At 36.5% G+C, this 26,172-nt stretch overlaps 1 protein-coding gene across 23 annotated transcripts in view; it reads right to left on the bottom strand.

Annotated features, from left to right (window-relative positions):
* EMC2 (ER membrane protein complex subunit 2) overlaps positions 1 to 26,172 on the bottom strand; it is a 345,419-nt gene that overhangs the window by 288,532 nt on the left and 30,715 nt on the right. For 20 of the 23 annotated variants that reach the window (XR_013997055.1, XR_013997056.1, XR_013997057.1 and 17 more), the window contains exon 11: positions 2,613 to 2,729. The exons of 2 other annotated variants lie outside the window; for them this stretch is intronic. Coding sequence is in view for 1 of the 21 variants with exons in the window: in XM_081111306.1 (XP_080967432.1) it covers positions 16,707 to 16,793 (87 nt within the window). In the remaining 20 variants the exon portion in view is untranslated. Of the gene's footprint in view, positions 1 to 2,612; positions 2,730 to 15,763; positions 16,794 to 26,172 lie in introns of those variants that run through there. One more of the 23 variants, XM_081111306.1, reaches the window with a different exon arrangement.

Genomic DNA, 26,172 nt, shown 5'->3' with positions numbered 1-26,172 from the left:
GGCCTGAGCACAAAATGTGAAAACAACAAATATTTATAAGCATCCACTATGGAAACAAAATATATTAGATGCTGCAGTGGAACGAAATTGAAGACAAGACCTCTACTCCGCAGGAACTTTTCCCCTAGTTTGTAGGAATCACTTATAAAGGACACTAATAAATCAAAGCAGTATTTCGTTAAACGCAAAACAAAAAACTGATCCTTGTGGGATGTTACAAGAAATATCATTTGCCCACAATTGCTCTAAGTTCTTACCTCCCCAAAGCAAAAATTCCAAACATTACATAGCAACAGATGCAAAACCTAGAAAAGGATCTTTTAGGGCAGAGATGAGATAGAGGCTCAAGACGTCTTCAGCTTTGGTTTTAAGTCCAAAATATGTTGCAATGAATTTATGAACTCTTTCGCCATCACAATCACTATGAAATATCAATGCTAAGGAGTGGCATCACCAAGATGGTGGAGTAGGAAACCCCAACCTCTGTTTCCTCACAGAGATCAACAATTAGACAGCTATCCATCAACAAAAACAGCTCTGGGGGAATCTGGAGTCCACGTAAGAAACTTTAGCAACACTGTGAAACAAGCAAAAAACAAACAAACAAAAACGAAACACCTGAGAATAACTGCACAAAAAGAAAAGGAAGAACAGTTTCATTTTGTGTGCATCATCCCACCCCCAGGATGGCACTGCTCAGTGCCAAGAGGGAACTCCCCAGCTAGAAAGAGGTTCCCATGCTGGGAAAGGGAAAGCAGGGTGAGTGATCAGCTTCCCCAGCCTTTCAGGACCCTGCACAGAGAATCCACATCAGTTTCACCCTACCCAGAGACCAGCAAGGCTGAGACATATAGAGAAGGCTGGGGACAAAGAAGAAGGGAAGGGACTAGCAGTAGCAACTGCACAGCAGAAATGAGTATGGTTCCCAGAGTGGTCCCTCTGCAGAGGACCCTAGCAGTTCTAGCCACTGAGGAAACTAGTACAGCTGTAACAGAACCCCTGCAGATGTCACTGGTTTTCACTCTACAGGTTTTGTTATTTTTTAATTATACCGACTCCAGATGCCTGAATCACTCTGCATACCTCTCCTTCCCTCCTTATCAGAGCTTGGGATCTGCACGAACATCCTGCCCTGGCTTCTGCAGCCGCATGAGTGTAAGATGCCAGCCTAGATTTCCATGGCTGACCCACCACTGTGCACACACTCCAGGCTAGCTCCTTCAGCTCTGTACTTGCACACCTCCAGCCCCACTGCTGTCACCAAACTCCCTGCCTTGTGCACACCCATGGCAAGACTCTGCAGCCACAGGACTGCACACTGGCAGCCAGAGACCCTGCAGTAGCCAGTGCACCCACACTTGGCACCAACCCTTGATGTCTGGCCTACCCCCACCACTCTGTGTGTTTCTGAGATCAGCACCTGTCACAACATAGCACCAGCAGCCCCGGTGTACACACCAGCGGCTTCAGTCACCAACACTGCCTTCCCTAGTCCCTAGCCACTGGACCTGGAGGTGACACTGAGGAACCAACAACCCTGGTGTCCACGGAAAAGCCCCCACAGTGCTCATCAAGGACCAATAGCTGCCAATGTTATGGACTCCAGCAGCCTGAGTCACAGACACCATGCCCCACCACCAGGACCCAGAACTGCCATACACACCCACACTGGTACTCGGAACCACTAGACCCGAGCTTACAACATACTGCACTGTGTACCCCCACACAGTGGAAGGTCTTTCCTTACTAAAGCCAGCCCATAAACTTTGGAAGAAGTGACTGCTTCTTCAAATGTGCAGACACCTATGCAAAGGTATTGAGAATCACAAAGAATCAGGGAAACATGACATCATCAAAGGAACACAGTAAATTTCCAGTTTCTGATACCAAACAATGGAAATCCAGAAATTGCCCAATAAAGAATTGAAAATAATTGTTCTAAAGATATTCAGAGAGCTACAAGAGAACAGATAAACAATCAATGACAATACAGGAAAACAATACAAGAGCAAAATGTTCAACAAAGAGAAAGAATACACAGAAGAAGAACCAAAGGGAAACTTTAGAACTGAAGAATACAATGAATGCATTGAGGAAGTCAGTAAGAGCTTCAATAGCAGATGGCACCAACCAAGCAGAAGAAACAGTGAGCTCAAAAATATATCACTTGAAACTACCAAGTCAGAGAAACAAACAAACAAAAATGAACAGAAATGAGGAAAGCGTACGGGACACTGTTAAGAGAAAAAACTATGCATCACTAAAGTTCCAGGGGGAGAAAACAAACAAACAAAAAAGGGATAGAAAACTTCAATAAGAAATAATGTCTGAGAACTTTACAAACCTGGAGACAGATTTAAAGATCCAAAATCAGGAAGCTAATAGCTCACTCCACAATTTCTATCCAAAACAATATTCTACAACATGCATTATAATAAAATTGTCTCAAATCAAAGATGAAGGGAGAATTTTAATAGCAGAGAGAAGAAAAAAATTTCTCATACAATAGAATCCCCATAAGGCTATGAGTGGATTTATCTGCAGACCAGGAGAGAATGGGCTGATATATTCAAAGTGCTAAAAGGAAAAAACTGCCAACAAAAATATTTTACCTGGCAAAGTTGTCCTTCAGAAGTGAAGGAGAGATAAACACTTTCCCAACAAACAAAATCTGAGGGAGTTCATCACCACTAGTCTTGCCTTATTAGATAAGCTGAAAGGTCTTCAAGCTGTAATAAAGGGACACTAATTAGTAACATAAATTTAAAACATACAAGAATGTAGGGGGTGGGGGTGGCAGGGGAGAGCTCAATGGGGGAAAAAAGAGACATATGTAATACTTTAAACAATAAAGAATTTTAAAAAATAAAATAAAATAAAAGGGTTAATCTGAAAAAAAAAGACATAAGAATGTATAATATATTGCCAAAGGTTAAGTATACAGTCAGATTCAGCAAATTCTAATAGTGTAATATGATGATTTGTTTACCATTTAACTCCAGGCTACAGGGGGGAAAGTATTAAACAGAATTATAGTTATAACAACTTGTTAATGGATACATAATATAAAAAGATATAAATTGTGATATCAAAAACCTAAAATGTAGCATTAGAGGAGTAAAAGGGTAGTTTTCATACATGAACAAAGTTTAGTTATTGGCTTAAAATAGACTGTTATACACTACAAGATGTTTTATGTCAGCCTTAAGATAAACACAAAACAAAAATCTATGCTAGATACAGACAAGATAAAAGGAAGGGAATCTAAGTATATCACTATGGAAAATCATCAACTCACAAAGGACGACAATGAGAAAGGAAGAAAGGAACAAAGGAAGTACAAAAGAGCCAGAAAACAATGTAAGTCCATCAATAACTTATTTCAATATAGATGGACTAGATTATCCAATCCAATGGCATAGAGTGGCTGAATGAGTGGGGGGAAAACACACAAGAAAAAACAACAACAAGACCTAATTATATGATGCCCAAAAGATCTACTTCAACTTTAAGGACACACACAGGCTCACAGTGAAGGGATAGAAAAAGGTATGTCATGCAAATGGAAACCAAGAGAGCACGGGTAGCTATACTTATATATCAGACAAAATAGACTTTAACAAGAGATCATGAAGGTCATTATGTAATGATAAAGGGGTCAATTCATCGAGAGGCTATAACAATTATAACTATATATGTACCCAACATCAGAGCTATATTAAAAATGGGCAAAGTTATTAAAAAAATTTTAAAAAATGGGCAAAGTACTTGAATAGACATTTTTACAAAGAAGACATACAAATGGCCCACCAAGTATATAAAAAGGTGCTTAACATAACATCGTCAGGAAAATGCCAAAATCACAATGAGATACCATCTTACATGTATTAGAATGACTATCACAAAAAGACCAGACATAACAACTGCTAGAGAGGGTGTGGTAAAATAGGAACCCTTGTACACTGCTGGTAGGACTACCATGGGAAACAGTACAGAAATTCCTCAACATGAAAAATAGAACTACCACATGATCCAGCAATCCCACTTCTGGGTGTATATTTAAAGGAAATGAAATTACTATCTTGAAGAGATATCTGCACTCCCACGTTCATTGTGGCAGTATTCATAATAAGCAAGACATGGAAACAACCTAAGCGCCCATCGACAGATGATTGGATAAAGAAAGTGTGGTGTATAAATAAAAAATATAAATCAGCCATGAAAATAAAGGAAACCCTGCCATTTATGAGAACCTGGATGAATCTTGAGGGCATTATGTTATTGAAATAAATCAGACACAGAAAAATACTCTATAATCTCACTTATATATAGAATCAAAAAATGTCAAAATCAGAGAAATAGAGGGTAGATTGATGGTTACCAGGGCCTCTGGGTTGGAGGAAATCGTGAGATGTTGGTCAAAGGGCACACATTTTCAACCATAAGTTTAATAAACTGGAAGGTCCTAGAAGTACAGCATGGCAACTATAGTTAACACCACTGTATTATATCCTTTAAAATTGGTATGAGAGTAAATATTAAATGTTCTCATAACAACAAAATGGTAATTATATGAGGTAAAAGATGAGTCAATAGACCCTACTGTGGTATACATTTTGCCATATATGTGTATAAAACACCACACTGTAAACCTGACTTAAACTTATACAATATTATATGTCAATTATATTGCAATCAATCAGAAAAAAAAGAAAATGTCAATGCTTTTTAACACCGCCTAGTTAAGGAAGCCTATAATTCTTACATAGTGTTTTCTCTTTAATATTGGTCTCTGGATAAATTTTAAAACTGTTCTTTCAGATCCCCCCCCCCCAAAAAAAAAGCATATTTCATGTACAACTGAAAAACTGTAAGATGCCAAACAAAAGGTTCTTTTCATTAGCATTTGAAAAACTTCAACTATTTGCATGTTCAGATCTCTAGCATCAAAGCTTACTCAGCCCTGGCCAGTGTGCCTCATTTGGTTAGAGCTTGAAACCTTACACCAAAAGGTTGTGGGTTTGATTCCTGGTCAGGGCACATACCTAGGTTGCAGGTGGCAACAGATTGATGTTTCACTCTCACATTGATGTTCCTCTCTCTTTCCTTCTAAAATCAATAAAAGTATGTCTTCAGGTGAAGATTTTTTAAAAACCATACTCAATGGCCGAAACCGGTCTGGCTCAGTGTATAGAGCGTTGGCCTGCGGACTGAAAGGTCCCAGGTTCGATTCCAGTCAAGGGCATGTACCTGGGTTGTGGGCACATCCCCAGTAGATGTGCAGGAGGCAACTGATCGATGTTTCTCTCTCATCGATGTTTCTAACTCTCTATCTCTCTCTCTGTAAAAAATCAATAAAATATATTAAAAAAAAAAAAAACCATACTCAATGGCTATGTCTTTTGCAATTATATTTTTAAAATTCATTGAACAGATCAAGATTGTTTGCTGCATGCATGTTTATGTATGCACACAAAGCTCATTATTTATATCTCTCAAATATTTCTATAATTATTTTAGTTGGTAATAACATTAAAATCAGTTTTAGTGTCACTGAAATCAGGTTTTAAAAATCATAATTCTTGAACTTGATTTGTAAATTGTTAATTCTGGAACTATAAACAAAAAATTCTATCACATAAACAGCAATATTAAGAAAGTAGCAAATAAAAATAAAGTATATGAAAAAAATCCACAATTATATTAGATTGATTTTTATTAAAATATGACTACTTTTTGTAATTGAAAATAACATTAAACTAGCCCACTAGTTTTTATACTTTAAAAATCAAAAAACTTACTCTAGGTGGCGTACTTCTATAAGCTTGTGGAAGAAAAAGAATACAATGGAAAATTAAGCTTTTGTGTTATTTCTAATCAATGATTATTAAACATATGAATTCAAAAATCTACTAATATTTGAGATTTGTTAGTAGAAAATTAAGCTCAAACTTAAAGTTATTAAGCTAAATTGGGATATAATTAATTACAAAATACTCCATAATGACTCTCTTTAGAGGAGTAAATATTTCCTTGTGAGAAAAACCTTAGAGAAATCTTATGCAGAAAAATGAAATACTTAGTAGTATCCTCCAAAAATTAAAGAAAAAAAATACTGTATTCATCTCTTTTTACATCTTTGACTTATTTTTTTAAAGTCCCTCTCATTCTAAAATTCTGAATTTAGGGTGCCACTGTTGATGCCACCATTTGTTTGGTGCCATTTCTATTTCCTGACTGCTATTAGTTTTCTTAAATCAGCAATATATCATGCTATTTGAACTTCCTTTTAGCAAGACAGTTTTTATAGTTTTTCTTCAGTCATTTTTATCTGGAACCACCCAACTCTGATAAACCTCAAAGAACTCTAGCCATGTGTATATATTTAGTCAGACTAGTGGGGAGATTGGGGAATTATCAACCAATGGGGCTGTGTTGTCTCTGGTTCTCTCTGTCATACGGAATGTGACATGTATACAAGTAGAGTGAAATTGGATCTAAAATCAGCTGTCCTTCAAGTCCAACCCTTGAAACCCCTGGCAATAGTTACCAATCTGGAGACCTTCAAATTTATTTTAAATTGATGTGATATTATGATATGCATTGTTACCTAGAGTTTTTAAAGAACATGCTCTTTGATAAACCTCAACTTTTTTGGTGATTCCTCTGACACAATCACATTTTCACAAAATTGTTACCCATGTTTTCTTTCATGCAATATTTAAGTTACCTAAAAGAGAACTGAATTCACAATTAAAGGGAATTATTAGTAGTATTTCTCTCATGTTGCTTAGGCATAAGCTCAGATTTCTTCAAAGTTACTATCCATTCTCTATTTACAAAGGTTCATTATTACTTGGACGTCTACAAACATGTTTTCATATCAGTGACTTATTTGCCAAATTATTATCTCCAAGTTTATTTTGGTAGCAGCAGTTACATAAGATAGAGAATTTTTTCAGGACCTAAAGAGTTGGAAATAAGTTGTACTTACTTACAATGTTATATTTTCTTACATTAAATAGTAGAAAAACAATTGACCCTATTGGAATTCACTTGTGGCTCAAATGGTTGGTTACAATATGCTTCTAATTTAACTTTGGGGACACCGAAATTTTTCTAATTATTAATCAGACTTTTATATTAAGAAACAATGAGGACAGACTATAGGACTTGATATTATTCTTGCTTTCTACTATGCCCATTATAATACAAAACTCATACCTTCTATACCCCACAATAATTATAATTTGGTGCAAAAAAATACAAATACACACACACACACACACACACACACACGGGAGAGAGGAGGGAAGAAATGTATATATGAACATTATCTATATGTGTGCAAACAGAAAGATTTTTTTAAAAATATATTTTATTGATTTTTTACAGAGAGGAAGGGAGAGGGATAGAGAGTTAGAAACATCGATGAGAGAGAAACATCAATCAGCTGCCTCCTGCACACTCCCCACTGGGGATGTGCCCGAAAGCAAGGTACATGCCCTTGACCGGAATCGAACCCGGGTCCCTTGAGTCTGCAGGCTGATGCTCTATCCACTGAGCCAAACCGGTTAGGGCAAGATTTTCTTTTTTGAAAGACTACCGAACTACCTACATCTTCCTTCTTTAAAAAATAAAGTTTAAAAACTACTGAAAGCAACTAATAAAAATCAAATAAATTCAGCTGGACTTCTGAGAAAAATAACAGCAACAATTCTACATACAGGACCTCCCTCAAAAATATATATAAGCTTTAACAGCTGATAGCTCAACTAATGTTTCGTTCTTTTCAGATTTAACCCATTGAAATAGTAATTATTCAAAGTATGTATACATATTTTTGGACACCCTGTATATACTCATTTTTTAAATTACAAAGAGAAAAGTATTCCATTCAACAAATAAAATAAACACATATCCCTCAGTTCTTTATTATGGCATCTAGAGAAAATAGGGTTGGGGGTGGGGGGAATGGGAAAAACAAATAAAGCAGAATAAAAGGGGATAACACAAAGAGTGTCATATACAAACATAATAATAGAACAAAGGGAATGACACAGAAATCCACAGAATCATCTGCTTCTGCCAATCAGTCTTCAAATAACTGAGTCCAGGCAGATGTTAGTGGGCCTCAGGAATACCTGATGGACTTGTTAAAAACAAATTGCTGGAGTCTCTCACATAACAGAGTGGAGTGAGGCTCAATAATTTGCATTTCTAGCAAATTAAAAAATGAACATGCGTTGAGAACCAATCACTAGAACTTTCTAAATAGCCCATTAATGAATCTTGACCATTCACAATATCCTTAGAGTTGGAGCAAATTCTACAGCTATTGAGAATGACTCAGGTTTATGTATCTCAAAGTAGTCAAACTGTGAGTTATTTTATTTTCTTCCTGTTAATGTGGCATATAATGATCTCATTGGCAGCCTTAAGCATAATGTTGTTCCTGATATGGATATTAGATTTTTGAAATGACTTCCTGATTAAAATTTATTTTACCAGGGAACTAAGTGAAGCTAAAGTACATCTGGAAGATTTGTTAAATAGAGTATACCATAATGGGCAGAGTATTTTACTTTTAATTCATTCAAATATGTATGTACTGTGTACAAGCATCAGTTAGAAGCTGGAATGACAATAATGGACAAAGCCGGATATAGTCTCCGACTTCATTTAAAGAACCTATTGGGGAGGACAATCACCTGAAAATATAGTGGCAAATGGTCCAAATGAAAGGTACATGATAATATAAAAGTATACAACTGTTCTCCAGAGGAGCTAAATATTGACATTTCCAAGTTGTTTCACATCATTGAAACATAGGATTATCAATGTTTTATTTTAGCCATTCTAATGTGTTCAATGGCATGTCCTTAAAGCTTAAATTTGCATTTCTCCCTATTAATTGCTAATGATTTTGAACATTCTTTCATGCATATATTTGCCAACCTGATAGCCTCTTTGTGAAGTGTCTGCCTTTTGCCCATTTCCTAATTAGTGTTTTCTTACTATTGAATTTTGAAAGTTCTTCATATATCCTGGACACAGTATGTTTGTAAATATTTGTCTGTGGCTTGTTTTCTTTAATAGGGTCTTCTCTGGCCTGTCTTTTCATCTTCTTTAACAGGGTCTTTCTCAAAACAAGATTTTATTTGTGACAAGATCCAATTTATTCTTTTTAAAAGTTGCACCTTTGCTGTCACTTAAAGAATTTTGGCCAACCCTAGGTCATATTGGTCAGATAGTTCTTTCCTTTTTTTTTCCCCCTAGATATTTTAGTCTTACATGTTACAATTAGATTCATGACTCATTTTGAGTTTGTTTGTTTTTTAATATGGTGGGAGGTCTAAGTTGAGGGCTTTTTATCTTTGCTATGAAATATCCAATTATTCCAATACCATTTTTTAAATATTCAACTGTCTCACACAATTCTTCTATTGAATTGCTTATGCAACTTTTTCAAAATTTAGTTTTTCATACTGGTGTGGGTCTATTCTGGACCTGTTCCACTGCTTTGTATGTCACTCTGACAAAACCACACCACCAGTAGCAATACCACATTGTCATTACTGTAGCTACGTAATTTTTTTAAATATATTTCTTTTTATTGATTTCAGAGAGGAAAGGAGAGGGAGAGATAGAAACACCAATGATGAGAAAGAGTCATTGATCGGCTGCCGCCTGCACACTCTCTTCTGGGGATCGAGCCCGCAACCCAGGCATGTGTCCTTGGCTGGAATCGAACCTGGGACCCTTCAGTCCACGGGCTGACACTTTATCCACTGAGCCAAGCCGGCTAGGGCTAGCTACGTAATTTTTAATATCTGGTAGTCTGATTCCAAATTTATTTTTAAGGTTGCTTAAACTATTCTACATCATCTTTTCATATAAATCTTAGAAAGTTTATCTACAAAGAATCTGAGATTTTAATAGAAATTGTATTAAACCTAGACTATTTGGGGGAGAACCGACATCTTTATTATATTGTCTTCCAATCCATGAATATGGTATGTCTCTCCATTTTTTAGGTCTTTTTTCTTTTATTAGCATTTGTAGTTTTCAGCAAACATATCCTATATATGGTTTTAAAATTTTATACTTAATATTTGTATATTATAAATATTATTTATTGCCAGCATAAAGAAATACAATTGGTCTTTCTTGGCCTTGTATCCTGTGATCTTGCTAAACTCACTTGTTAGAATTCCAAGATGTTCTTGGAGATTTCTTGGGATTTTCTATGTAGACTATCAGGTTACCTGTAAATAGAGACCATTACTTCTTCCTTTCCAATCCGTATGTCTTATTCCCTTTCTTACCACCCTGCACCAATACACCAATACTATGTCAAATAGAAGTGGTTGAGAGTGCACATCCTTGCCTTATTCTCAATCTTAATGGGACCACATTTAACCTTTCATTAGGTGTAATAGTAACTGTAAGTTTTGTGGATTTTGGTGGGACTGAGGAAATATCCTTCTATTACTGAGTTAGCTTTTTAAATTATAAATGGGCGCTACATTTTGTCAAATGCTTTTTTATTATCAATTGAAAAGATCAAGTGGTTTTTCTTATTTTCTTAATATGATGTATTGCATTGACCAATTTTCAAAATATTAAAGCAGTCTGCATTTCTGAAATAAACCCCACTTGGTGGTTAAACTACTCAAATGTCCTTCCACAGTGGATTACCAGAATGTCTATGGTACATTCATACAGTGGAATATTACCTAGTAATAAAAAGGAACAAACTATTGACACATGCAACAGCACCCATGAACTTACAAGAAAATATTCTGAAAGAAACCAGTCTGAAAGGGTTACATATTGTGTGATTCCATTTATAGAACAGTTAAGTGACAAAATTATAGTGATGGAGAAAAGATCAGCAGATGTCAGGCACCTGTGTTAGAAGAGGGTATAACTATCAAGGAGTAGCAAGAGAGAATTTATGAAGTTCTAGCTACACATATAACATTTCATAATCAGAAAAAAAAGAGAACATGTAAAAATTGTGAAATCCATACCCTAGTTAATAGTATTGTTGCAATGTCAATTTCCTTCTTTGATAATGCACTATGGTTACGTAAAATAATAGAAGCTAGTACACAGAAATTCTTTGTACTGTATTGCAACTCCTTGTGAGTCTTAAAGTATTTTAAAATAAAATGTTATTTTAAAAATATCCCCCGGTGAGGCCGTCAAGACGGCCCCGGTGAGGTCGGGACGGCCCTGGTGAGGACGAAACAGATAATGGGGACCAGTATAGACTGATGAACAGGGGTAGATGCAGAGGCAGAGCAGCACTGAACAGACTGTCAAACTACAGTGGGAAGCCTGGGGAGGGGTTGGGGGGGGGGGGTAGGGGGATAAGCGATCAACCAAAGGACTTATCTGCATGCATATAATAACCAATGGACACAAGACACTAGGGCAGCCGTGGGCAAACTACGGCCCGCGGGCCGGATTCGGCCCGTTTGAAATGAATAAAACTAAAAAAAAGAAAGACCGTACCCTTTTATGTAATGATGTTTACTTTGAATTTATATTTAGTTCACACAAACACTCCATCCATGCTTTTGTTCCGGCCCTCCAGTCCAGTTTAAGAATCCATTGTGGCCCTCGAGTCAAAAAGTTTGCCCATCCCTGCACTAGGGGGTAGGGGAGACCGGGGGAATGTCAAGGGGGGGGGGGGGGGGAAAGGAGACATATGTAATACTCTTTGTAGTACTTCAAGAAATAAAAATTATTTTAAAAAAAAATAAAAAATAAAAAAATAAAGGAAAAAAAAATATCAGTAAGAAAAAAAAGAAGGGCCTAACCTCTGGAGAATGAGTCAAGGAAGGCTTTGGTATATACCAGCAATTTTCAACCTTTTTCATCTCATGGCACTCATAAACTAATTACCAAGAGTTTGCCACACGCCAAAAATATATTTTGGGCCGATCTGACAAAAACAATAGGTAAAATTTTGATTAACATTGCGCAGCTATTGTGTTGGTTGTTGTCTTTTTTTTTTTTTTTTTTTTTTTTTAATAATCTAAGGGAAAAGAGGTCAGTGCTTCTGGCTAGTCAGGTATTGCATGTCTTAAAAATTCTTGAGGTTACTGGTCTATACAGAAGGACCAAGTATATTGAAGAAGGGAGCATAACAACTCCATGGAACTTAAGTGTGGATAAATTTAGAAATAAGAGAGGAGAGGGAGATAGTTTATACTTAAAAAAAAATTTTGAATCGTTCTTCCTGATTCTGATACCATATAGAACCTCAAAGGCCAAAGAGCAACAAATGGAAAACTGAATTTTAATGAGGGGAGGATAAACTGGCCTCTTTAGTGATATTAGTAACATTCTAGCTGCTGTTTAAAATGGACTAGGAGGAAGTAAAAGTACAGGAAACCCAGCCATCTGGCTATTCTCCAGAAGTCAGGGGATGGTTACTTGGGCTCAGATAGTGGGGGCAATAGAAATAAAGACACAAATTTGCAATGAATAAGAGCATAATACTGCTTAAAAGACTAAAAAGATTGGTGACATTAGATTGGTGACATGAAATTAAACTATTTCGAAGGAATAATGGGAAGGGTGGAGGGAAGAATCTAGTAAAGTAAGAGAGCAGAGATAATGAAGGAAAGAAATAGTTTAAGAATAAGTGTAAAGAAATGAGATGATGGGAAGTCTGAGGGAAGGCAGGATGCTTTGTGGTAGGAGAAAGTATGGCAAATTCATGAAAGTGAAGTAGAGCTATATTATAAAAATGAAGGGACAGTAATGGGAAATAGCTCAGAAAAGGGTAAGGCTACTTGATTGTAAGAGGAAAAGAAATAAAGCTGGGTACAAGAATATCTGATCCTGGGAGGGTCTTTATCTGATTCTCTTTCTTTGAAAAATAGTAAGAAAGCTGTTAATTAGTTTGCTAGGTCTGCCTTAACAAAGTACACAGAGACCTGAGTGTCTTAAACAACAGAAATTTATTTCATCACAGTTCTAAAGGCCAGAAGTCCAAGAGCAAGGTGTCAGCAGGGCTGGTTTCTTCTGAGGAATTGCTCCTTGACTTATAGATGGTTATCTTCTCTTTGTCTTTCCTTGATCTTTCCTCTGCGTGTCTGTGTCTTAATCTCTTCTTATAAAGGTATCAATTAATTGGATTAGGGTTAAACCATATGACTTAATTTTACATGAACTGCCTCTTTAAAGTCTCTACAAAAAAATTCACATTCTGAGGTACCCAGGGTTAGAACTTCCAACATGAATTTGCAGGAGACACAATTCGGCCTATAACAAGAGGTTACTAACCAAGAGTAAAAAGGGAGATAGCATACATCAGAGGTTCAAAGTGAAAGAGGTTTAAAATAGTTCTAGTCTAAAATAGTTATCACATTGACGATAAATGAAGTAACATTTTAAATGGGTAACTTATTTAGTTCAAAATAAAATTGGACTTTATTATTCCACTAAAAAATTGTTTACAAATTATAAAATCTGAATTCTCTTCCCTGCTCTAACAAGCAATGTCCCTTGAATATATCTGGCTCTACATTTGTTACTCTAAAATGGGAACAATATATCAAAGGACAAGTATATGCCTCAGAGTATATAGGAAAGAGAACTAAACTTGGGAGCCCCTGACATCCTGATCCTGTTCCTTGCTCTGTCACAGTGAGCACAATTTCTCAGAAACGTCATTCCTTATCTTAAAATGGATACAACTAAATCATCGTTTTCTTTTTTTCCCTTCTAAAATTCTATAGTTCCATGAAATGAAGTAAAATGATGTTACCTTGAGAATAAATGGATTATGGCATTAGAAAATCATTCTTTAAAATATTTTCCAATAAAAATTGTATGCTTCCAGTATACTAAAACATTGGTCTTCCATTTCTATTTTTTCTACATCCCTCTCTGCTCCCAAGTCAATATTATTCTTATGGTTAAAGTTGTTTTAATATGCCTTTTTCTCACTTCTGTTGGCTTAAATACTGGATGCTGAATTGCAACAAGGTATTACTTATATCTAATTATCTACTTAACTTTAAGTGATTATATTCTGAAACAGCATTCCTAGCATGTCTAAAATAAGAGTTTTCATGTTTAAAAAAAGTTAAATGGCTCTGGCCTGACAGCTCTGTGGGTTAGAGCTTTGTCCCGACACACCAAGGTTGCAGGTTCAACCCCTGGTCAGGGCACATACAACAAGCAAATCAATGGATGTATAAATATGTGGAACAACAAATCGATGTTTTTCTCTCTCTCCCTCTCTCTTAAAACAATCAATTTTTTCTTTAAAGTTAAATGGTATATATAATTAGTCAGAAACATATATTACTAAAGTAAGAGAAATCAAGGGTTTATTTTTCTCATGTAATAAGTAGAGGTTGGAAACTGTTCATGTAGGTTCAGGTGTTCAACAATGCCTTTAGGGACCCAGGATCCCGCTAATCTTTCTAAGAAAACTTCTTTGAAATGTAGCTTTCATTCTCATATTTGCCACTTCATGGTTGTAAGATGGCTGTTGTATCTCTAGGCACAAGGAGGAGAAAGAGGCAAAAAGCTTCATCTCACAAAGCTTGTTCTTTTTAATTTGAAAGGAAGGCCCTTGCCAATATTCTTCTGTTCATTTCATTAACATCAACTAGATCATATGCCCACACATTTGATTATCTGGGGCTGTCCAAAATGGTGACCATGAGTCACATTCAGCTATTTAAATTTAAATGAAATTAAATTAAAAATTCAATTTCTCAGTTGCACTGGCCATATTTCAAGAGCAAAATAGCCACATGGAGCTAATGGCTATCATAATAGACAGCACAAATACAGGCCTGGCATATCACAGGCCATAAAGAATGAAGCCATTTCTATATTAAATTAATCATGATGCATCTCCTGGGATTGGGGTAAGATCCTAATCTCCTTGAGGAACAGGGATCTCTGCTCCTATCTCAACAATATAGGATACAATTTACTAGGAAGTGGAGGTAAGAGTTGAGCAGGCAACTGTCTGACATGATAGGGTTATCAGTACATTTAAATGGAGGTCTGTAAATTATTACATATTAACAAGGTACTGAAGAAAAATTATTGGCAAGAAGGTAATAAAATTTAAAAAACAAAGTGAAACTAAGGCTGACAGTTATGAGGCACTAAATTTCTTATTACACAAATGTAATTGCTAAAGAAAACACTACTCTAGTGACTGATGGGAGAAGGTTAGAGAGAAGAAAGGTAGTGGGAATAGTATGCGGGCACTATTTTCTTTGTAGCAAACAAATTTTAAATAGCTGATTATGCTGAAAATGCAGTTACTAAATTCATGTATAAAAAGAGTACATTTTGTTATAACAAAGGTTAGTTCAGAAGAATTATCTTTATATGAGAAGAGCTTTTACACAGTTGCTCATTACTCCTGACAAAATAAAATGAAAAGGACTGTAACATGAAAGAATTAGACTAGACAGGAAGAATAACAGAATTATTCAAAAGGTTAAAATGCTGGTATTGGCAAGTTTTCTTCCTAAAGACTTTCAGGTTGTCAATTCCTCCACCATCCCCATTTGCCCAAATCCAGCAATGACAAGTGAGCAGGAGTTTCTGCATAATGTTAGTATAAATAAATAGGATTATGACTACATATAATATATGTTATATGTAACATATATATAAATTACAAATTAATACTAACAATAAATATTTGTCTTGAATGAACAATTAATTGACTATTCTAAAAATTAATTTATGCCTGAACAAAGTGTTTAACTCTCAAAGTTCTTTGTTTTCTATTGAAACATGCAAAATACTGTTGAAGGTAGTATAATGGTTGATTAGTATAAAAAAAGAAGAAATTTCAATTATCACTAAGGAGATAATGAGACAAGGATTGTAAAAAATTTTCTTCTAAAAAGTTTAGATTTTATTTTACCCTAAAGTAAAAATAACAGTCACTGAAACCCCTTTAATTCCTATTCTCTAGATCTCTGAATATTCTTTTATGTAATTTACAGTTAAATGTTCAATAAATATAACTTTCATAAAGGTTAAATTTGAGTATTATAGCATATATGAACCTTAAAGCATTTTATAGGTAAAAATTTAATTATCTTCTATGGCAAAATGAACATTTTACAGACATATTGCTAAATTTTGGAAAATTACATATTTTAGCATGATTCAGCAGAGTAATATTATAGTACAAAAAGCAACAGCCTACTGAAACAGAGCAAAATCCAACCTGACACTAAAGGAGAGTTAAAATAATTAGTCAATATTTTGCTCAGTCAGTTATATATGCTATCTATTTCTTATCATAGATAAAAAAGAGCTAACTAGGCATTGAGTTCTAAAACGGTATCTTCACTATTTAAGTGTAATAAAAAGACTATAATCTTCATATGCAAGTTTAATAAATCATCATGGTTTATTTAATTAGGTTATTTCTACAGCAGATTATGGTTTAAAAGCAGTGTGATATTAAGAGAATGCTGTACAATCAATAAGACTCTAAAATCCTTCTTCTATGGACCTTCCTGATCTTTCTGCTTAGCAATGAAAGGAATTTTTAGGTTTATATAAACATATTCTTTACAACTGCCTTAACAGGAAATTAGCATATAAATAGCACTGGGCATTTAGTAAATAAGTCAAGCCAATAGGTTCAATCGTGCAATTGTGAAATGTAATGTGAAAGAATTTTTGAAACGTTAAGACTGGGTAATCTGCAGTGTTTCCAACATGTCTTCGACTGCCTTAAGAGAGTATTTGGTTTCCTTCTTACTTCGACCTGCAAACTAATTTTTTAAAAAATGCAATTAGGGTCAATTTCAGTGGAAGGTTCAAAATCACAACCTTACATTCTCATTGCTAATGAGAGCTAACATCTATTTTATCACTAGCATAAAAGCAAAAGTTTTCAAACAAAGGTAAAATATAAATGTAAAGTACTTTCTGTTAAACATTTTAAGTATAAGATATCTCTAAAATTATTTAAAGTTGGTCATAATCCTTTAAATTATTCCAGATTTATTAGTTGACTAGGTAATATCATGCTTCTGCAGGAAAGACCTGTCAAAAAAAACTTTGTTACATATTACAATGATGTAAACATGTTTTAAAATATGCATTTCTAGTTTAAATTGGATTTTACAATGAAAACAAAATATAATACATTAAATACTATCTTTGTATATTTAAACCAAATTCATAGTGTATTAAATTCAATATAGTACACATAATCAGTGGGGGAACCACTGTTGAGTACCCCATGCTAATTTCAAAATGACTTCTAACTAGACTGACAATTCCCATCATTTATCAGTTTGATTTAACGCTACTAGATAAGTGTTTCTTATGGGGGTAGGTTTATTATATCTATATTACCTATTTTCCCCATGGTTAAAGTACTAACATTTACTATTAAAACAAAGTACTTTCAATTAACATCTAAGCACTCAATACATTTTCATGTAACTGATCTTTCCTTCAAATACCAATGCTGTCTTAGGTACTTAGTACTTGATTTATGATGTGTTCCTTCTCTTTTGTAATTAACTTAATTTGGCAAACTTCTTATGACCTGTTGAGAAAGATTAAGTGATCAAGCACAGGTAACATCACAGAAGCAATAGGTTTCAGGAATTGTTAACCTGCCTTTGACCTCTCTGGCTGCAGCTTAACATTATGATTCCCTTACTTCCTAAACCATTAGCTTCTGTGGTTGACTCTTGATTTGACAGAGTAAATAAAGAGGATTTCTAAAGGAAATGCCAGGAAAAGAGAAGAACTCATAAAAAATCAAGATCCCTTTTACCTTTCATAAGACATTACTAATGAAAAGAATTCAAATGTTAAATATTCACAATTACAAAATGTCATAACAGCAACACCACATTTAAAACTTTGCCTTTACATAATTGCATTTGGTGAGTAAAGGATGTGGGGTGTGCTTATCACTCCTATTATCCAGTTGATAAATTCACTTTTACAAGGACTTACCAAGAACAGAAAGCCTTTTCTTTTACCACTGCCTAACCCAAAATAGGAATGGTCCTAATCAGATTCTTAAAGGTCTAATTCTAAGTAAAAGCTTTGATGGGTTGGGGAAGGGGGTACAAATAGGATACCACATAATAACACTTAACATAGCAAAATAAAAATAAGTTCCCACAGAGTCATAAAAAGTATTTTAAAATACAATATTTTACTTAGTTTGTACTTAAACATAATAAAAATAGTAAATATGAATCTGTGATTTTTTAAATTAGCTAATAAAAAAATCACCTAAGTTTGTGTATCAATATTACTAACAACCAGTGAGTACTATTTAGAATAAACAAAGCAAACTTATTTGTGTCAGAACAAATAAAGAGAAAGTTGAAAATATAAATCAATCACTTCAAATTGTGCCTGACATGCAATTATTTTGTCTATTCCAGAATTATATGGCAATTTAACTGATTAAGCCGGAATCCTATTTTTCCCTCAAATCATGATTTAATTTTCTATTTCCCAAAAGGATAGTAACAGAATCACCTCCACAATCATAAATAACATATGGATCACTAGCACAGATGAATTTAGCAGTATACCAAAGAAGCATTTATCTGGAAAATTATTGTGTGTAGGTTCACAGTAAAGTTTTTCATGAGCATTAATCAAACTTGCCTGCCTCTACTGAACATGCTAAACCAATTACCTCATTGGAAAGTCAGTAGTAGACATATTCTGTTTCATTATTAAGTAGAAACACAGAAAGAAAAGCAGTTCCTAAAACCTCATTTTCTCTAATTTACAAATGCCTAGAAAAACATTACAATAAAGAATATTTTTCTTTATACTTGTTTATATGCCTAGACATGAATAATGATGTTCTCAATTAGATCCCACAGATTTGCTTACTAAAATGTCAATCTCTAGTTATAATTTGCCACATTAATTGTAAATTCTGCATTTTTGTTTTTTTTTATACAGTTAGATTTTGCTTAAGTAAATTCTTTTTTCATAATTCCCTGTTGGATCTTAAAGAAAATTCACCAAAAGATCATCATGCTCATCATCATCATCATCATCATAAATAGTCAATGATTCATCCATTGCAATTACTGCGATACATTGGGCTAAAATTTACCTTTACACAATTTTGAAAACAACATGAGTGTACAAAGTAATAGGATAAATAAAATGGGACACTGATTGGATGAATCTCAGAAACATTACAGTGAGAGAAAAAAGCCAGGCACAAAAGAGTACATAATCTATGATCTCATGTATATAGTTCTAGTACAGGGAAAATTAATTTATAGTGGTAAAAATCAAATCAGTGCTTGTCTGTAGTATGGAGTGGGTTCACTGCAAAGTGGCAGAAGGGAACTTTCTGTATGAAGATGTTGTGTATCGTAATTGGAGTGGTGGTGAGAGGGGAATTTAAACTTGTCAAAACTAAACTGTAGACCTAAAATGTGTGCATGTTTTTTGGGATATTATACCTCAATAAAGTGAATAAAAAGAAAGGCAAAATAAACAAAAGCAGAAGGGACTATGTAGTTATACAATTGTATATAATAAAAAGGTAATATGAAAATTGGCTGTTACACCCTTGCACAAGATGGCTGCCCCCATGTGGTCACAAGATGGCTGGCAAGGGAGGGCAGTTGTGGGCGATCAGGCCAGCAGGGGAGGGCAGTTAGGGGTGAGTGGGCTGGCAGGGAAGGGCAGTTGGAGGGGACCAGGCCTGCAGGGGATGGCAACTGGGGGCAACTGGGCCTGCAGGGGAGGGCAGTTAGGGGCGACTGGGTCTGCAGGGGAGGGAGGACAGTTGGGGGGGACCAGGCCAGAAGGGGAGGGCAGTTGGGGGCAATCGGGCCAGCAGGGGAGCAGTTAGGCATCGATCAGGCCGGCAGGGGAGTGGTTAGAGGGTGATCAGGCTGGCAGGCAGAAGCAGATAGGGGCAATCAGGCAGGCAGGCAGGTGAGCAGTTGGGAACCAGCAGTCCCAGATTGTGAGAGGGATGTCCGACAGGGATCGGGCCTAAACCAGCAGTCAGACATCCCCCGAGGGGTCCCAGATTAGAGAGGGTGCAGGCTGGGCTGAGGGACACCCTCCCCCAGTGCACAAATTTCATGCACCGGGCCTCTAGTAGTGTAATAAACTGCCAAATGAGAACATATTTCTCTTCCTATTGAGAGATTAAGTACTGCATCCCTGATCTAGGCTGACCATGTGATTTTCTTTGCTCAATGGAATATTAGCAACATGTGACAACCCCAGAAGCTTGAAAAGCCCTTGCACATCCAAGTTTGCGTGTTTGCTGTTCTAAGAACCCTGAGACCCCTACGTGAGTAGGTCCTGGTTAGCCTGCCAAATGAGAGATACCCAGCACTCCCAGCCAAGAGATAGCCTTTCAAATATTTAAGTGAGGCTACCAACCACTAGTATAGGACAGAAATATAAATAAGTCCAGTCGAGGGAGTATTTCAAATCTTTCTCCTGGCTTATGTCCTCGGTTTTACTCAAATAAGTTCCTAGAAGATGGCAGCATAGGTGAATGCAGTACTTGCCTACTCCCACAACCACGTCAAAATCAGTGATTTGGAATATGAGGAAGTATAAAAAACACCAAAGCAGAACAGCAAAAAGAAAATGAATCCAAATATATGAAAACTAGAGAGGCCCAGTGCATGAAATCGTGTGGGTAGGGTCCCTAGGCCTAGCCTCCTGCAATCAGGGTCATCATCTGCCCATTCGCCAGTCCCAAGGCCGAACGCTGCCTCCACCGGGCTGTCAGGCCGTTGGGATCACCAGCTCATCCCTGGCTGCTCGGGGGCTCAGGTCTGCAGGAAAGTGGGAGCCAGCTACTTCACCTCCATGTGCGTGCACCAGGCTGGCCGCTGATGGAATGCGCTGCCGGCGTAGGGCCACTCACACAGGCGCCGCTGCTGCCGCTGCCGCTGCCGCAGCTTGGGGCGCTGACAGAAGCTGTGGGGCACGCCCGTGACCTACCTGCCCCGCCTTGAGCGGCCCTAAGCGGGAAGTGCATTCCATCAGCGGCCAGCCTGGCGCATGTGCATGAAGGTGAAGTCGCCAGCACGTGCTTTCCCGCAGGCCTGAGCCCGGAGCAGCCAGGGATGAGCTGGCGATCCCAATGGCCTTACTGCTAGCCTGGTCCTCCCGCCACCCACCCTGATTCCCCCTTTCACCATCGCTGATCCATTGGAGCCTGCAGGACAGGGGCAGGGACCAAGAGGTGAGCCGTGCAGTCCACTCGCCAGTCCTCAGTCCTGCCCCACCGCCGCTTGCGGGCTGGGGGCGCCAGGGACCGAGAGGTGGTCAATGCCACCTCATGGCGACTGGTCAAGCGGTCGTTCCGGTCGTGACGCTTATGGCCCCTGGCCTTTTTTATTATATAGGATAATGTAAGGAGGTTCTAGGACAACTTCAAGTGTACCAACATTCACATCATGGAGGTGCCGGAAGGAGGAGAATGAGCGAGCTAGAAATGGAAAGCCTATTTGAAAAAATAATGACAGAAAATTTCCCTTACCTGGTGAAAGAAATAGATAAAAAATCCAGCAAGTTCAGAGAGTCCCAAACAAGAGGAATCCAAAGAGGCCCACACCAAGATACATCATAATTAAAATGCCAAAGGTTAAAGGCAAAGATAATCTTAAAAGCAGCAAGAGAAATGCAGTTAATTACCTATAAGGGAGCACCCATAAGACTGTCAGCTGATTTCACAACAGAAACTTTGCAGGACAGAAAGGATTGGTAAGAAATATTCAAAGTGATGAAAGCAAGGAACTACAACCAAGATTACTCTAGGTAGCAAAACTATCATTTAGAATTGAAGGTCAGATAAAAAGCTTCCCAGACAAGAAAAAGCTAAAGGAGTTTATCACCACCAAACCAGTATTACATGAAATGTTAAAGGGTCTTCTTTAAGAAGGAAAACAATGATCAAAAATACGAACAATAAAATGGCAATAAATACATATCTGTCAACAATTGAATCTAAAAACCAAAATACATGAATAAGCAGAGCAGAAAGAGACAGACAGACATAGAGACCATTTTTATGGTTGCCAGATGGGAGGGGGTTGGAGAAATGGGAGAAAAAGGTGAAGGGATTTAGAAATATAAATTAGTAGTTACAGTGTAGTCACAGGATTGTCAAGAACAGCATAATGAATACAGTCAATAATATTCTAATAACTATGTATAGTGTCAGATGGATACAAGATTTTTTGGGATGATCACTTAATAAGTTCTATAATGTATAATCACTGGGGTGTACACTGAACACCTGAAAATATTATAATATTGTATGTCAATTGTAAATGAAAAAAAAGGAAAGATTTAAATAAATAAGCCCCGTCCAGATTAGTGCAGAATTACTCAATTGAGCCCAAGCCAAACAGCTTACCTATAGAATCATAAGCAAATAAGTCATTATTTTAAATCACCAAGTTAGCAAAGGATAAAAGATATATTTACTGAATCAGATTGACAGAAAGTGAACCCTGAGCCTCTGTAGAAAAATCACAGAATATATAAGCTTCAAAAGCAACAAGAGATTTTATTTAAAACCTGTTACTGCTGTCAGGAGGAAGAAATAATTTTGTACAATGATTACTAGATGAGGAGAAATGGATGTTGCTACACAGAAATATAACCTGACCAACTAAATTAAGATGCGATACCTTCCAAAATTACAGAAACTGGCAAAAATTCCTTGTACTATCCTGTCTATAGAGTCAAGAAAAGGCAAATCATACCTTCAGTAAAGATGTGCAAAACATCTGAGAATTATAGAGCTTACAGTGTAAAACTAAAAGACTGAGGAGCATTAGTGATGCTTTCAGAGTTCTTTCCAAAGAACACTGAGACCTTATAAATAAGCATATAAAAAGAATATGGATCTAAAAAAATCCAATAAGAAAAAGTTTTTAAATAAGAATGGTAAGGAGGGCAAATATAACTAAAGAATAGGGCTTAAATCTTTTAATAATGGCTGAAATTACTGAAAGGATGGGAGTCATGGCTATTGGTAAAGTGCATCTCATAAGCAGGGAAGGACACGTTTGTCTGCTTTTGTGTTACTGAAGGGACAGGAAGAAAGAAAAAAACCCCACAAACCTCTGAATTTAGTTATTATTGAAGCTTTAGGTCTGAACTGAAGAAAGTGAAGGTAGAATATCAATTGTTCACATGAAAAAAGATTGAAAAGGGAGTTCAAAACTATAATTACAATGTCAGACACATTTATACCTGATACCTCTTTCTAGCAGTATATTGTGGCCATTAAGAGCACCAACTCTGGAGTCAGACCTGCCAACTCTGGAGTCAGATTTGGTAAAAATTATGTATTACCTCCTTTAATCCTCAGAAAACTTTTATTATGCCCATCTTGCAGATGAACAGTGAGGTCCAGGATAGTATATAATATATCCAAGGTTGTAGAGCTAATAAATGTCAGGGCCGAACTTTGAACTCAGACAACATGGATCTATTCTGTGTTCTCTTTAACTACTATATGGCACTGGCTTCCATGGAACGGGACTCATGACAGAATACAGAGATGAACAAAAACACTCTGGATAGTTAAAAGGGGGAAAACTGACTCCTGTTTCACATTGTACATAAAAAATCAGTTCCAAATGGACTCTGGATCTAAATGTGAAAAGCAGAAGGAAAAAAAGATCTAAAGACACTCAAGATTACCTTTATAACCATGAGTAGTAAACAATTTCTTAAACAGAAAACAAAACAAACCATAAAGGAAATGAAAGATTAGGGTGAACATATTTAACTTCAGAACTTTTATTCTTCAAAATCATTTGGGAGCGAAAACAAGTAAGGAGTTGAAGAGATTTGCTATACATATAACAAAGGGTTCATAATCAGTAAACTAAAAATCAAAATAAAAAGTCATAAATCAGTGAAAAAGATAAGGCTTCAAATGGCCAATAAACATGAAAAAAACTGTTGAACCTCACTAGTAATCAGGCAAATGCATAATAAAACCATGAGACACCACTACACACATAACACAATGGCTATAATTACACAAATTGACAGATTGAATGTTCGTAAAGGTGTGGAACTGTGAGAACTCTATAACACTGCTGGTGATACTATAAAAAACTGATTTGAAAAACAAACTTTATCTATTAAAGTTAAATATACGTATGTCCCATGATCTAGTATTTCCACTCAAAGATCATCACCAACATATGCGTATGTACAACAAAAGACTTGTACAGCAATATTCAGTATAGTATTATCATAATAGTCCAAAACAGAAAATAATCCAAATGCCTAACAAGTGATGACTAAATAAGATATATGTTCATATAGACTATAGTTCAATGAAAATGAATGAACTATAGACATAAAGGATAAGTCTCATAAATTTAACAGTGATATTGGCTAGGCAAAAAATACATACTGTATAATTCCACAAAGTTCAAAAAAAGGCCCAAAACTACAAGATTATAAATCAACACTCTTGGGGAGGGCAGAAGGACTACAAATTGAGAAGAGGTACCAGGAGAGCTCCCTTTTCAATCTTTTCTCATGTGAGAAGAGGTACCAGGAAAGCCTCTCCCACCTCCGTGGCAGTCAGACATCCTCCGAGGGCTCCCAGACTGCGAGAGGGTGCAGGCCAGGCTGAGAAACCACCCACAAGGGTAGCTTCCCCAGAAGCTTAAACTTTATACTCCACAGGAGTCAAACGAAGGGGAGATAGGCACATGCCCAATAAAGTTGGGGTGACATAGGAAAGGTGCTTGCTGTCAGAGCTGAGAACAAAAGTCATTGGCCAGAATGGGCACAGCCATTGCAAGGGCGTGAAATCTGGGATATTTAATCCCTTGAACAAAGGAGTTCACACACTCTAGGGACTCTTGGGACTTGTGTGACTCTGGGTTTGTGGGGCAACCCTTACATCCCACACAACATTGGACTAATGGACTGCAACTAGCCTGATACTGAACTGGACCCAGCTCAACATGGAAAGGAAACTTTGGCTATTGGCTTTGCTTCCAGCTTTACTAAAACTCCACCTCCACTTCTTCTATGACTGGACTAAGAGAAATGGGACTTTGGAAACCCAGGGATGTAATTCTACACAAATAAAAATCACCCATCCTCCCATGCAAGTCTCAGAAAATTCTTTCTCTTGAGATACTGTAAAAATTCCACCACCACCAGCACCCAGTGGGGAAGAGAACTTCCCATTTTCTCCGATAACAAAACTGCATTTGAAGAAGCAGTCAACAAAATATTTATAAATATGACTGACATCCCAACAGAGCTAACATTCTGTATTATATACATACAATAAAAATAGTTGCATTGAATGATGTAATCATGGAAGCATTTAATTTTTTAATCTTCCCAAGCTTCTCCAAACAAAAGTACAAAAACAAAGAAACAGCACCAAAACCAAATTAACAGAAAACAAGACCCAAGAAGACAACTTCAAAAAACTATACAGCAGGTAATTTTCCAAAACCCTAGAATATAGTTGTATCAACAACAGAAGGACCTAAAAAAGACCAACAGCTGTGTGGTAGGAACAACAGGAAGTAAAAGAGGACAATCTACTACTCTATAAGCACAGAGAGAAAAAAAAAAAGTGTAAACTGATGAATCTGCCAATGGCCTGAAAAAACCAGGACAGTCTCAAAGGCTACAGATCAAAGATATGCAAGTGTAACATTAAACAAGTCTAATAGTCAGACCTAAAAATCTCTGAAATATCTAGTAAATACCCTCTCCCAAAGGGGAAAGAAAAACAACTAAACAAAACAAACAAACAAAAAACAACCCACCTCAGAAAGAAAGAAAATTACTGGAATCTGAAACTGACAAAGACAGAAACCCTGGGGGTAAGAAGAGGAGAGATGGTTTAGAAAAGGTAGTCATGCCCAGAGGCAGCAAATCCCAGAAGAAAACAAAACAAAAAAACTAACAATAAAACCCAACATTTAAAAATGAAAGCAACACCTCAAAATTTAAGATCTATAGAGATCTAGGGGTAGAACAGAGGGGTGGAACCAAAATGTATTTCTGAATTAGACCTACTTCTGACATAAGCTGAATATACAAAGAGGTCATATTTGAGTTCTCCTTAACAGAGAAGAAGAGGAAGCTACAGAGAAGTCAAGTTGG

The sequence above is a fragment of the Myotis nattereri genome (genome assembly GCF_964212035.1).
Source record: "Myotis nattereri genome assembly, chromosome: 17".
Classification (NCBI taxonomy): Eukaryota; Metazoa; Chordata; class Mammalia; order Chiroptera; family Vespertilionidae; genus Myotis; species Myotis nattereri.
The sequence above is the reverse complement of the archived record's forward strand: the minus strand, read 5'-3'. Positions and strand labels throughout refer to the sequence as shown.